This window comes from Phyllostomus hastatus, unplaced genomic scaffold (assembly GCF_019186645.2).
Source record: "Phyllostomus hastatus isolate PE091 unplaced genomic scaffold, TTU_PhHast_1.1 phas_contig_198, whole genome shotgun sequence".
Taxonomy (NCBI): Eukaryota; Metazoa; Chordata; class Mammalia; order Chiroptera; family Phyllostomidae; genus Phyllostomus; species Phyllostomus hastatus.
Window position 1 is genome coordinate 6,949,200 of NW_025333715.1, and position 13,537 is coordinate 6,962,736.

The window sequence follows — 13,537 nt, forward strand, 5'->3', positions numbered from 1 at the left end:
CTTTCCAAAAAAGGGGTTTTTACAGCGCTCCCCGCCCCCCCCCAGCATGCTGGCTTTTTCAATGCGCATCTTCCCCGAATCTCGGACACCCCGAAGAAGGAACCGGTTGCTGACTGTAGATGTCAGATGCTGGGGTCACACTCCTCAACCTCCAAGGGCTGGACTCACACCTATGGGCCGCCCCCGCCCCCGGTTTTCTTAGCCGGAGAGGTGGGACGTCGGTTACCGGGAGTGGGCGCAGCGCGGAAAACACTTAGAGAACCAGAGGCTCCCTCCGTCCCTCCGGGACCTTTCCTAACCCCAGGGGATTTGGGCGTGGGATCCCCGAACCCAACAGAACTATGTAAACTGGGGTGCAGGTGCGCTAGGGGCTGGTTAGGGATCCCCGCTCCTTCGCGGCTTCCCAAAGGCGCCCTCGCTCCAGAAGCGCAGGACCTCCCGCTGCAGCCCGCCCACCCCCGAGGGCGGCCCGCGGAGGTTCCCTTCGGCAGGCCCGGCTGATGGCTGGGGACCCGGGCCCGGCGGGCGTGCATGCGGGGTGAGGTGTCCCCAGCACCTCACCGGGTAAGCACGAGAACCACGAACCCCTGCGGGGCAGGAAGCGGAGGCGTGGCCTGGAGCCCGTGGGCGGGGCCTGACGGTGACGTCAGCGCACCACCCCCCTCCGCGGGTTCTCTCCTCCCAGTGCGCAGCGCCCCGGCCGAGTCCTCACCTGGAGGGACAGGTGTGCGCGTCTCGCATCTGAGGCTGACAGCGAGTGTCAGGTGAGCATCAGCAGGAGCCCCGTCCGGGGGCTGAGAGGAGGGTCCGGGGTTTGGGGGGTCCTCACTCGACAGAGAGAGGGAGCCTGGTTGGAGCAGGCTGGTCCGAGAGAAGAGCTGACGTGGGTCTGTGGAGGTGCTGGACGCTCCCCAAACTCCCACGCCGTCTCCTGCTGTCGTCACGTTGTCCTGAAAGCACAGGCTTCGGAGGGATTTGAAGGATGGGAAGCGGGAGAGGAAGAAAACAGCAGGTTTCCTTCCAGATACTGCAACCACAAATGTGTGACTGCGTTTTGCACGGCATCTTTGCTTCGTTGTAAAAGTTCCACGCGCTGACTGCCTAGTTGGCGAGTGGAGGAAAGTAGGGGGGAGATCGCCCGCGGCGTTTCCTCTCGGGCTCTGCTGTGCAGAGTCATTTCAGCACAGCTTTCTCGTGCTGCGTTGACAACCGTGGGGGCTTGCTTTTCCCCCTTGAGATGGTGCCACACGCCTTTTCTCGTGTTGTTCTTAGTCATTTGTGTATGTGAGGTCATTATGTGTAATGGCTGCGTAAGGTTAATTTGAGGGGCGGGCCCTAGCTGGCCAGCAGTCTGAGCGCTCGGAGGAGGGATTGGGGTGCAGGCAGGGAGGTGTGACAGGAAAAACATGGGCTCCGGTCCCGGGGCCAAGACCTCCTCCTCCCACAGTGGGGTCCCGGGAGAGACCTCTGCTGTCTCTAAGCGCTGGTTCTCACATCTGGGAAGTGGCCCCACGAAGGTACTCCCCCCCCAGGTGTTGTGAGGAGCAAGTGAGCTCATTTACATAGACAGTCCTCCCCCTACCCCCTGTGATTCTGGCAGAAAAGGGGGTCTCCGTGTTTGTGATCTGTCTTCTCCCTGGTCGCACTGATTTCTAGTGACCTGTCCCCTGGGTGCTGGTCTCCTGCCACAGGCCCACTCCACGGGGCAGGGTACGCCACAAGGCCCGGCCCTGCGCCCTGCGCCCTGCGCCCTGCCCCCGAAGTGGCGGTCACTGCACCTGCCTTCAGGTGCCAGGCTCGGGGCGACGGGCCTCACGGACTTCTCTCTCTCTTCCTCCCCTGAGGTGGGTGGTGTTGCCTCCCCCATTTCTGAGATGAGGAAGCTGAGGTTTAGGAAGCTTCTGCTGACTCGCCCAGCCACACAGCCCAGAAGGAGCTGATTCCGGATCTGAACCCAGCTTGTTGAAGTGGGGGGCCCCCGCCACCACCGCTCCTCAAGCGGGAGCTCTTTGCGGGGATCCTCAAACGCTGGCGCCAACCCTAGTGGTGCACCCCGTCTGCAACGACATTTTTGAGCGTGCATTTTGCATTTGAATGTGTATGTATATACACACACATGTATATATATATTTGTTATCACTTAGGCATGCATGTTTTATTGTGCTAATGTGTGCATTATAAAAACATAGATCAAAATGGAATAGTTGGAAGACTAAGATTGAAAACTAAAGAATACAAATTCGGATTTCCCCCCACACCCAGTGGCTCCCTTACTGAACTTGCTGGGTACAAGCACCCACTTTGGTGACAGCTCCCTCAGTGGTCGCCAGAACCCCCTGGATGCTCCCCGAGTGAGAGGGCAGGCTCACGGTGTCCTGAAGGTCAAGGGGACACATTGAGTGGGGACCTCAGGTACTCGGGCAGGCCCCCATTGGCACACACTGAGGAAGACGAAGGCATACTAAGGTGCAGTGCCCAGGGCAAGGTGAGGAGCCAGGTGGGTCTGGAAAGGTGGACAGTGGAGTCTTTCAGAACCTTCATGAACATCAGGTCAGATTGTCTTAAACTTGCTCAGCATCGGGCTTCTACCTGCACCACAGGTGGCGTGGTCTCCAGCCCGCAGGCTCGCTGTAGAGTTAAACATCCGGTGCGCGGTCGGTCCGCGGTCGGTGCCCGGTGCGGCGCCCGGCACACCGGTCAACGCGCACTTGCCAGCTCTCTCGGCCTCCCTTCCATGTGCAAAACCCAAGTTGTTCTGAGCGAAGCCGGTGGGTCAGTCCCATGTTCAGGCGCTTGGGAGTGGGGACCCTGCCCTCCTCTGCCTGCCTCTTCAGCCATGTCCCCCCGGGGGTGCCACTCGACTCGTCTCCCCAGAGTGGCCCCTCACCCCAAATGTCTGCAGTTCCTATCCCAGCGTGTTCACTCGCAGCCTCCCGCCCCCCAAACCTGCGCACCTTCAAACCCTGCCTCCCCCTGTGCTCCCAGAGGCAGCTTCCCAGTTTCTCTGTGGCAGGGGCCTGGGGGCAGCCAGTGGGAAGGGGGCTCAGGGGCTTGTCTGGATGCTGTATTTGTGTAGAGCCTCCTGTGAGGTTAAGAGACCCCAGTCACGCATCCCCCAGGACGCCCCGGGGCAGGGGGAGGGGGTGGCTTGCCACCCCTTGATGCCTTCACTGACCTCAGGTTATGTGGTCTGTCCGTGGCCATCGCCGTCTAGCCTGACCTTGTTAGCACGTTGGTCTGCGTGTGTGTGCACGCGCGTGTGCACAGCCAGCCTCCCCACGTGGGTCATCACCCCCTGGCCAGCAGGGTCCAGCGCGGGTCTCTCAGGCCCTTCACGGAGCTGGCATCAGGAGGTGTTTGTGGACAGACACGTCACGTGGCGAGGAAGTGACGAGGGGCCCCAGCTATGCTGAGCGGAGAAGAGTTGCTGCGGGAACTGGGATCGTTAGCCATGGTAGTCACCTGAATTCCCGTGGCCCCACTAATGAGCGGCCGTGTCCTGGGAATGGCATCCCGTGGGTTCCCACAGGATGGAAGGAGCAAGTTTTGGGGAGAGGTGGTGGCGGGGCACCCAGGAGGCTGTGCCCCGCAGAGGGGGCAGGCGCGCCCAGAGGGGCAGCCAGGTGACAGACGAGGTGGAAGGAGGGAAACGGCAGGCAGGGGCGGGTGCGGGAGGCAGGGTGATGGGGCCTTTCGGGGCTGCTCCGGCATTTTTAGTGCTCTCTGTGTCTGTGGGACACGGGACTGGCGCCCCTGCCTCCTCTGGGAGTCCACTTCCCCTGAGAAGCCCAGCAGCGCAGGGGACGCTGAGCGAGGGGCTGCCCGGTGGAGGGGAGGGGGTGAGACCCCCCCCACAGGGAGCCTGTGAGGCCCAGGGGTGGGGTGGGGTGGAGCCACAGGCCTGTCCCAGAGGGACAGAAAGCGCCACCCCTGCCTCCACCCCCACGGCCACACACCCGCACAAATATCATGGGGCCCTCCTTACCAGCTGGGCACCCACAGGAGCGCTTACCGGATGGGTTCTTTCTCTTAGAGCTTATGTTCAAGGATGTGAAAAATGAACCAGTTAGTGCTTTCAGCCTACAGCAAGTGCCGTGAAGGAGACAGGGCGGGGCTCTCCAGGAATGGGGAACCGAGGGGAAGGGGGCCCACGATATGGTGCAGTCAGGGAAGGCCCCCGGGAGGAGGTGACTTTTGAGCTGTGGCTTGAACATGCCTAGGGGGTGGCCGCTGAAGAACTGGGGGGTGGTGACTCCAGGCGGAAGGAGCAGCAAGTGCAAGGGCCCTGAGGTGTGATGACCTGGAAGTAGACGGGGAGGGAGGATGGCCCAGGGTCGGGACGAGGTCTGGGAGGCAGGGAGGAGCCCGATCAGGGCAGGGAAAGAGCGTGGACTCCACGCTGAGGACAGAGGGAGCCGCTGGTGCATTTTCAGAGGCCGAGGAGCGTGACTTCACCGATGACAGACCTCTGCAGCATCCAAGTGCAGGAAGCAGGGGAGCAGCCGCTGGGCCCGGAATACACCTGGGAGGCGGAGCTGATGGGAAGTGCCCGTGTTTTGAATATGGGGGTGGGGGGCGGACCCTTCCCTCCTGCCCCAGCCCAGACGTGTGTGACTGACCTCAGGGTCTTTGTCAACCGAGCACCTGGGTATGGAACGTACAGGCCATTCCCCATCCCGTCCAGCCCCTCGTTTACAGGTGTGGAGGCTGAAGAAAGAGCTTGTGGGGTCCCCCTGTCCAGACCCCCAGAGAGGGGCTGTGAACCCTCCAAGTCCCTGCAGAGACTCGGTGGCTGGGCTAGCCCTCCAGCTCGGCCTCCAGGCCCCTGGTCCAGGACTCTCGCTGCCCCGCCCCTCAGCCTCTCCGCTGAAGATGGAGGAGGAGGGAGGACCCACTGCTGGGGAATGACCTGACCAGACCGACCATGTGGCGAGGTTGGAGGGGGAGCCCTGGGGGCAGGCAGAGGGGGTGGGACATCATGGAAGGGGCTGGGGGCCGGGAGCCGAGGCCTCGCCGGGCAGGGAGGGGGCACCGGGGCTGGAGGACCTCCCGGACAAGCAGCAGCTGAGAAGAGGAAGGGCCCAGAGCAACTTCCTGCAGGGCCTCCTAGAGTGTGGACCTTGGGGAAAGAGAGAGGGTGGGCATGGCCAGCGGCACCCCGGGGCTGCATAGGTCTGGGCACCTCCAACCCACCATACCTTGAAGGGGCTGCGGCGGGGGGGCCCCTCCGAGGGAAGGTGAAGCAAGGAAAGAAGACGCTGGAGACGCAGCCGGTGGTGCTAGAAGGGCTCATACCAGGCAGCCCAGATTTCACTCCCCGTCTGCTCCTTGGGCCAGTAATAATAACATCAACACCTCTCACTCAGGGCTTCTCCTGGGCGAGGTTGTTTTGGGAGATGGCTCTCTCTATTACCCCCACTTACAAATGAGGCTCAGAGAGGTTAAGGAGCTCTCCTGGGGTCACACAGTTAAACAGTGGCACAGCCAGCATGTAACCACGAGGGACCACTGTCTCGGGGTCCAGCTGTGACCTTGAGCAAAGCTGCCTGGGTCTCGGTCTCCCTGCCTGTCGGATGGTGGGGTTGGACTGGAGGAGCCCCATGGGCCCTTGTGACTCTCGCCTCGGACCCGGAGCGGCCTCTCCAGCGGAGGGGCTCAGGAGTCTGAGGGAGGGGCTCAGGAGTCTGAGGGAGGGGCTCAGGAGTCTGAGGGAGGGGCGTGGGGACATGTCTCAGAACTGTGTCCTGCACCAGCCTGGGGGACGTGGCCAAGCGCGGCCTCTTCCAGGCCGCTCCGTCCACTGAGGGCAGCTGCGTGAGTCAGTGCAGGCACCATGTCTCATAGTGGGCCTGGCACACAGTAGGTGCTCAGTAAAGTGACGGTCCTTAACGTCTGTCAGAGCTCGGAGGCTGCCCCTTCCCAGCCCACCCGTTTACGCATTCCCATGTGCTGGGCGCCATGCTCCACACTGGGGACATGGTGGTGCCCCCACATTGCATGACCTCCCCTGCCTTCGCAAAACTTATATTCTAGGGGGAGACTAAGACCCCCCAAATTCAAATGAGTACCATATGGAATATGCTAGACAGTGTGGTAAGTGCCAGGAAAAAAAAGAGGCAGGGAGAGGGGGGAGGCGGTGCCCTGGGGGGCTAGAATCTTGCACTGGGAGCACCAGAGGGCTTCTCCACAAGGTGACCTGAGAGGCAAGGCTGGAGGGTGGTTGGGGAATGAGCACGAGGCGCCTGAGGGGACAGGGCACCCCGCAGTGGGAACAGCCCCAGCTGAGGCCCCAGGGAGCAGACCGGGCAGGGCTGGCGCGGGTTGCAGAGCCCTATGGTTTGGGAGGACGGAAATCTCCGCCCTGTCGCCGGCTTCATCTGTCACAGCCTCCCGACGTGGCAGGTCCAGCGTTGTCCTCGGGATCCCCAGCCCGGTGCTCCGTCTGGGGTGCCAAGGAAACAGGTGCAAAGGTCAGATTGGAAAGGTGCAGAGGGACTCTTCTTCCTGACCCGGTGCGGAGGCGCCAAACCCCAGGGCGGGACCCACGGGGAGCTGGGGTTTCCCCGACACCTGCTGGGTTCCTACCACATCTTCTAGGTGGGCGGGTGGGTGCGTAGGGTGGGGGCTGGGGGGACTCAAGCTGGCCACACTCGTGGCCTTTAAAGCTGGGAGTTGAGACCCAGAGAGAATCCCGCAGAATCTAGTCTGGAGAGAAGTCAGGCCCAGATGTCTTGTTTTAAAAAAATTTATTTCTTTTTAGAGAAAGGGGAAGGGAAGGAGAGAGGGAGAGAAACATCCATGTGTGGTTGCCTCTTGTGCGCCCCCAACAGGGGACCTGGCCCATAGCCCTGACTGGGAATCGAACCAGCAACCCTTTGGTTCTCAGGCCGGTGCTCAACCCAGTGGGACACACCACCAGCCAGGGCGATTTCTGTGCCTTAAAGTTCCTCAGCTGGCTTTTGTTTCTCCTTAGAGCTGAGCTGCAAAGCTCTTTAGAAGGAAGTTTGGGGTGGTCTTTGAGAGGTGTGGGAAGGCAGACAACTTGGGCCTGCAACACAGCTAATCAGAGGTGGGCTTCCGGAAGCTTTTCCCCCAGGCAGACGGTGGGTGGGGACAAGAGGAGGAGCAGGCCTCAGCGGGGAGGAGTGAGCCTTAAAACTGGACGGACGGCCCAGGGACCTGACCGGGATCTTGGGTTCAACCCGGGTGGGTCGTGCCGCTGGCTACCAGGTGTGGAACGGGGAGGGGGCCCGCGACAAGACCGGGAGGGGGAGCTGCTGGCCGACGTGTGCCCGTAGGCAGGCCTGCGATTCCCTCCACGAGGAGTGGAGTAGCATTTAGTCTGTGGTCCTCTGAGAGGATTCGCTGAGATAGCCTCCTCTCCCCGTGCCGGGGGCGCTCTGCAGGTGCTGGAGCGGTACTCGCCCCTTCCGGACCGGGAGGGCCCGTGATTGAGAAGCAGGACCCAGGCTGGAAGGTTGGGGTGCTGAGGACGGGGGACACAGGGGTGCACCCCACCCCTGCTCAGTGTGCCAGGGGCTCTCGGCCTCGGGCCCCGGCCTGGGCACCGTGTCTCCCTTTCGGGGGATGTGTGGCCTCGGGGAGGGCTGGCATTCCTCGACACCGGAGGCAGAGACCGAGGATCCAGCGTTAGTGAGGGTGGCGTGGAGACAGGTGGCAAAGGGAGGGGCACCGGCAGTGGAGTGGGGCGGCTGGCCTCTGGGACAGGGTCACACTCGGGGGCCTCCAGGCGACGAAGGGAGTCACAGATATGGGTAAAGCAAGCTGATGTGAGGAGACAAGATGGGACCCTTGGGCTGAGACCAGGGAGGGCGGGCGGCCACTGCCCAGGCCAGCCGAGCGTGGTCGGGACCGGTGTGAGTTTAGGCCCAGAGGTGCTGGTTCTCCCAGTGCTGCAAGGAAAGTGGAGGATGTGGACCTGTGACGTGAAGTCTTTCCGTCTGAAAACACTGGGAATCAGGCCTGGCTGGTGTGGCTCAGTGGACTGAGCGCCGGCCTGTGAACCAAAGGGTCGGGGGTTCGATTCCCAGTCAGGGCACATGCCTGGGTTGTGGGCCAGGTCTGCAATAGTAGGAGCATGAGAGGCAACTGCACATTGATGTTTCTCTCCTTCCCTTCCTCTCTCTCTAGAAATGAATAAATAAAAACTAAACAGACAAACAAACAAACAAACATTGGGAGTCAATGAACAAAACAAAAGAAATGAAAGCAAACGCCAGGCTGGCCAAGCAAGTCCACCACCTTGGCTGGTGGCCCCGCCCCTTGCTCCGGTCGAGGTGGCAGTGAGGGCAGACCCCCAGCTGACGGACGCCTGCAGGCCTCTCCTGGGAGGCCTGGCCTCCCTTCTCCTGGTCTCGGGGTCTTAGGCAGGAGCTCCTGGCAGACTCAGCTTCCCCCCCCCGCCCCCCCCCCCCCCGCCGACGGTGGGGAGAACAGAGCCATCTTGCTGTGCTGCCTGGCCCTGGGCAAACCCCTTCCCTCTCTGGGCCAGTTCCCACTCTCTGGCTGACAGCGCCGACTGACAGCGCCGACTGACAGGCTGGTCCGTGGGGCCCCCGCCAGTCTGGGCCCCGCGTGACTAAGTCCCTCCGGCTCCAAGGAAGATGCGGTTATTGTGGAAGCGACTCTTCCCGGGAGCCGCGCCTCCGGGCGTGGGTACAACGCGCTCGCGCTTTGCGTGTCCGGGCACAGCGGCCGTGTGAGTGGACCTGGGTCATAATTCGGAGCTTTGCAGCGACCAGGGTAAACGCACCATTGTTTTAACACCGCTGCCCTGGAACCTCTCATGGCGAGTCTGGAGGCCGGCAAGAGACCTGAATTAATTCTCCCAGCGACCCCGCGAGGGAGGGTCCTTCCCGCAAGCCCAGAACTCAGGGCCGGGACGCGGGCACTGGCGCCACGGCTGCGTGGGGCGCCCCTCGCGCCCCGGGGAGAAGGAGGGTAGGTTTGCGTCGGCCGTGTGCGCGTCCGTTTCAGCTGCAGGAGGAGAGCGGAGGGCGACGGGAAAGGTCTTTGCCTTTGGTTCTCCGTGGGGGGGAGCGCAGCTGCGCCCTGGCCACCTCTCCGGACCTTTTGCCAGCGTCCTTCCGTCTCTTCTGGTCCCGCCACTTCTTTCGCCCCCGAATCGGTCTGGCCTGCGGTGTCCGCAGCCCTCAGGGCCGGAAGTCGGAGTGCGCCCCAACTCCCTAAACCCTCCCGGTTCGCAGTAGCGCGTGTCCACCGCCTTCGGCGGGGCGCCGCCGGGCTGCGGGAGGAAAGGAGACCCCGGCGGGCGGCGAGGGGCGTGAGGACGGCTTTGGGTCTGGAGCGCCCCAGCTTTGCGTGAGCCCTCCTGCGCACCCTGCGTTTCCCGGGTGTCAGTGTCTCGGTGTGCTCCCCGGCCCCCCCCCCCCGAATACCGCGTTCCTGCTAGCCGCCCACCCCCCCTCGCACGGCTGGGGGGCCGTGTTTCCCTGCTGTGGCCCCCCCAGCGTCCCCGGGAGCGGAGGGCGCGGGCCCTTTAAATCCTCCGGGGCGGCGGCGGGCCGGGGATGACATCAGCGGGCGGGCCCGGGGCTCAATGGGAGCCGGCGGGCGCGCGCCGGGCGGGAGCGCGAGCCGGCGGCGGGGGCGGGCGGGCTGGAGGGCCCGGCGGAGGGAGGCGGCGGCCGCGGCGGCGAGATCCCAGAGCCAGAGCCCGGCCGGGGCCGAGCGGAGCGGAGCGCGGCAGCAGCGGCGGCGGCTGGGCCGGGAGAGGCTGGCACGCCGGGCGGCTCCGCGAATCCTCCGGCATCCGGCCCGGCGGGCCGCCCCCGCTCACGGCAGCCCCCGGAGCAGCGGCCCGGCACCGGCGCCTTCCCAGCGGGGTAAATATTGGGAGACCGGGGGCTCGCGGAGGGGCGCAAACCCGGGGGAAACGGGGCTCCCCCCGCCTCTTTGTTTTTGCGCGAGAGGGAAGGGAGGGGAGGGGAGGGCAGGGCAGGGCGGACACCCGCTCGTTAGCGCTCGGAAACCGGCGGGGGGAGGGGGGCAGTCCAGGCGCCGCCCGCTCGGCCCGGCGAGGACAAAGGCGCGGCTGAGGCCGAGGCGGAGGCGGAGGCGGAGGCGGAGGGTGACTATTATTTTGCAGGCTTGCAGGGGGGGAGCGCACCCCCCCCCAGTCCGGCCTGCCTCCGCCTCCCCCAGCGTGGACCCTTCAAGGCCACTGCCCGCCCAGGTGTCCACCTAGGGCTCTGACTTGGGCGCGTTGAGGGCGGGGGTCCGGTGCGGGGGGCACTCGACACTGTGGACTCCGGCTTGTCCGCCAGACCCCGGGCTTCTGTCTGTCTGTCTGTCTGTCTCACCGGACAGCCTGGCAGCGCGTTCCCTTCTCTCCCGGCTCCGCGCTCCGGACCTGGGGGTCAGCCAGGCTGCGCCCGCGGGTGCGATGGGGGCGCCCGGGGGCCCCGCGAGGAGGGGTGTGTAGGCACCCAGCGCCGGCTCTGTTTTCCTTTGTGGAGAGAAAGGAAGGGGTGGGGGTTATTTGTCAGCTCGGGTTCCCCGTCTCTGCCTGCCTGTGAGAAATCCGTGTTTTGCAAGTCTCTGTGGAGCCTGAAACTCTGTGTGCGCCCGGCCGTCTCTGGAGAGAGGATGCCCAGGCTCCTCTGCTCACCCGAACTCCGAACGGGGTGGGCCCCCTCCCCAACTTTCCTTGAGCTTTCTTGCACATTTCATTCTCCGCGCGGCCTCCCTCGGGGGGAGAAGAAGGGGATCCAGAGTATCCAAGTTGCACCCCCGAATGCCTGCGTTTGGGGCTCCTTTGCTTTCTGTCTAGGATGTTTCCAATTTTTATTTTACTGGTCCAGGGTCCAGGTTCCAGGGACCAGGGCCCTGGCCGGGGCCGGGGGTGGGCCCCAGGGTGTAAGAAACTTCCCTGAGCCGGGTGCTTGGTAGTTCGTAATTGTAACTAACTGAAACTCCGAGTCTTCCTGTGGCCTTTTTATTTTTTTCTTTTTAAATTGTTTGTTTTCCCCGCCCCTGCCCCCCATGGGAGAAGCAGCAAAGAACTGGAGAGCCTCACCCGTTCCTGACTCAGTCCCCTCCCGTCCCCTCCCCGAGGCCTTTGGGGCGGCGGTGGCGCTGGGACCCGGGCTCTGCCTGGGGTCTGCATGGCCGGCGCAGAGCGGACGCTCCTGCAGGGTCCGTGGTTCGCACTTCTCTCCTCCCTCCCTTCCCTGCAGGCGGCCCCGGGAGTGGGGAGGGGCTGGGGGTCCCGTGAAGTGTATTTATGTAAGACACGCAGACGGAGGGCGCCGGTATTTATATAACCCGGCGTGGGTATTTATGTAATATAGGATGCGGGTGTATTGAGGTGCCTTTCCGAACCTGCGGCGTCCCCGGCTGCCGCGCGTGGTGTCTGAGTCGGCGTCGGCGGGGCACAGGCCCGGGAGGGGTGTTTGTGTGTGTGTGTGTGTACACACCCGAGCCTCCCCTCCCCCCCCCCGCCCGCCCCCCGCAGCGGGGCTCCCGGTGTGCGCCTGCTTTCCTTCTCTTTCGGAGTGTGCGCGCGGGGTGCTGGGGATGCGAGGTGCGTAGCGCGTGGGTTTCCTGCGATTGTGGAGCGTGTGCAGCTGGCAGCCCTGGCACCTCAGCTGGGGCCGGGCCGGGCGTGGACGCAGAGGTCCTTGGTAAAGAGCCCAGAGTTTGGCCAGCCCTGGGGTGGAGGCTACTTCCTTGCGGCCACTGGGGAAGGGCGGGTGGCGGCTCCCTGCGCGCCAGGTGCTGGGGCTGGTGTCGCCCCTGGGCCGGAGTTCCTGGCGCCTTGCCTCTGCGCCTTGGAGGGCTCCGGCCCGACCATCTGCGGCCTGGACCTCTCTCGTCTCCCTTCCCCGGTGCGGCTGGCTTTGGGGCTAGCACTTGGCATGGGGAAGGGGCAGAGCCTCTGTGCCTGGTACAGCCCCTCTTTGCCCGCCGGCGCTGGCATGCAATGAGTCCTTGCTTGTGAGGGTGCAAGGCCGCCAGGTGGGGAGGCCAGAACCCTGTGTCGGTTGCAGGTGAGGAGACTGCCGCTGCCTTGGTGGGGTGGGGTGGGGTGCGCAGGGGGCATGGCCTCTCTGGGCCTGGGCTTCCAGTCTGCAGACGAAGGCCCCTCCCCGCCCCCACAGTCTTCCATGGTGGCCCTCGTGTAGGCACTCCGAGATCGTGGGGGCCCCTCACCCCTCTCCCAGTGTCATAGTCCAGCGTCCCCTACCCCCCCCCACAGTGGGAGCATCACCTTCCGCCAAGGAGTGTCCTCTTCTGCTGGCCAGCACCCAGTGCCCAGACCTTTGCCCCAGGCCAGAGCAGAGGGGTCTCTGCCAGGGACCCTGATGTCCCACAGGCTTGGGGCGCAGGACAGAGGAAAGCTGTTCGCATCAGCACCCCCCCCTTCGCCCCACCTTCCATCCCCCCACTGGAGCTCAGGAGCTGGGGCCAAGAACCTGGCTCTGGTCCCTTCGCTTGTTCAGCCGCCCTCTTAGCAGGCCCTCCTGAGGGTTCTGGGCCCGAAGGAGTCCAGTCGGTCCCAAACGGTGCATCCGAAGAAGTGTGTCCAGAGCGGCCTGTGTGAGGTTCTTGGTGTCGTGAGGTCGGGAGGAGGAGACGCTGCCGCTTGCAGGGCACCCCACAAAATGGCACAGCCTGGCTTCTGGGGAGAGTGGACCAGGCCGCGGAGGCCTGGCCTCTGCTTCTTGGCACCGGAAGCCCGGGGTAGGGACGGGGCCATGGCGACTCAGTGATTTCTGAGTCCAAGGGAGCTGGGGAGTTTCTTAGGGACCTTCTGTTCAGCTTGCTCTGCCATCCCTGGAGTTGGAACTCGCTGGTGGTCGCCATGGTAGCACCCCCAGGACATCCGCTCCCGCCTGCCCTGTCCCCATCACCCCCCTGTCCTTGATTTCCTTTTCAGGGGCTTGGGCCGTTGTGACTGGGCTGCCCCTGAGAGGCTCCTATTGGAGGGTCCCAAGTAGGGGTCCCCCAGAGTCTCCCCCCTAGGCCTCATCTCCATTGTGCTCTGAGCCTGCCTCAGCCATTGCCCAGATGTGGAGGCTCTCGGGCCACCCGAGGATACCTGGTTTCCCCTCAGGCCAGGCCAGGCTGGTTCCCTTCCTGGACGGTGGAGGGGAGAATGCTGGTCTCCCAGTTCCTGTGGCTTTGGCTGGCCTTCTCGGGGGAGGGATGGGGCCTGCTCCCCACTCCCCGCTTCTCTGACCCCCGTGTTTCCGCTTCCCTCCACAGTGAGAGCGAACCATGGAGCTCCGCGTGGGGAATAAGTACCGCCTGGGCCGGAAGATCGGGAGCGGGTCCTTTGGAGACATCTACCTGGGTGAGTGTGCTCGGCTCCAGCTCGGTGGCTCTGGGGCCCCTGGGACAACTCTGGGGACAAGGAGGGGGGAAGATGCCAGGGATTCGGGCTGTGAAGCTGGCACTCGGTTCCGGAGCTGTGATGGCATGTTTTAGTCACTTTGTCCCCAGGGCCAACCCTGGTGGGGGTGGAAGCCCCGGGCTGGGGTGAGGCAGGCCG

General features: G+C 64.0%; 1 protein-coding gene across 7 annotated transcripts in view; it reads left to right on the forward strand.

Annotated features, from left to right (window-relative positions):
• The first annotated feature begins 690 nt into the window (after positions 1-690).
• Positions 691-13,537, forward strand: part of LOC123816089 (casein kinase I) — a 32,175-nt gene continuing 19,328 nt past the window's right edge. For 4 of the 7 annotated variants that reach the window (XM_045834825.1, XM_045834829.1, XM_045834830.1 and 1 more), the window contains exons 1-2: positions 9,646-9,866; positions 13,252-13,339. In XM_045834825.1, coding sequence (XP_045690781.1) covers positions 13,264-13,339 — 76 coding nt within the window. In that variant the 5' untranslated portion in view covers positions 9,646-9,866; positions 13,252-13,263. Of the gene's footprint in view, positions 765-9,645; positions 9,867-10,155; positions 10,217-12,013; positions 12,033-13,251; positions 13,340-13,537 lie in introns of those variants that run through there. The other 3 variants (XM_045834826.1, XM_045834827.1, XM_045834828.1) reach the window with 3 other exon arrangements.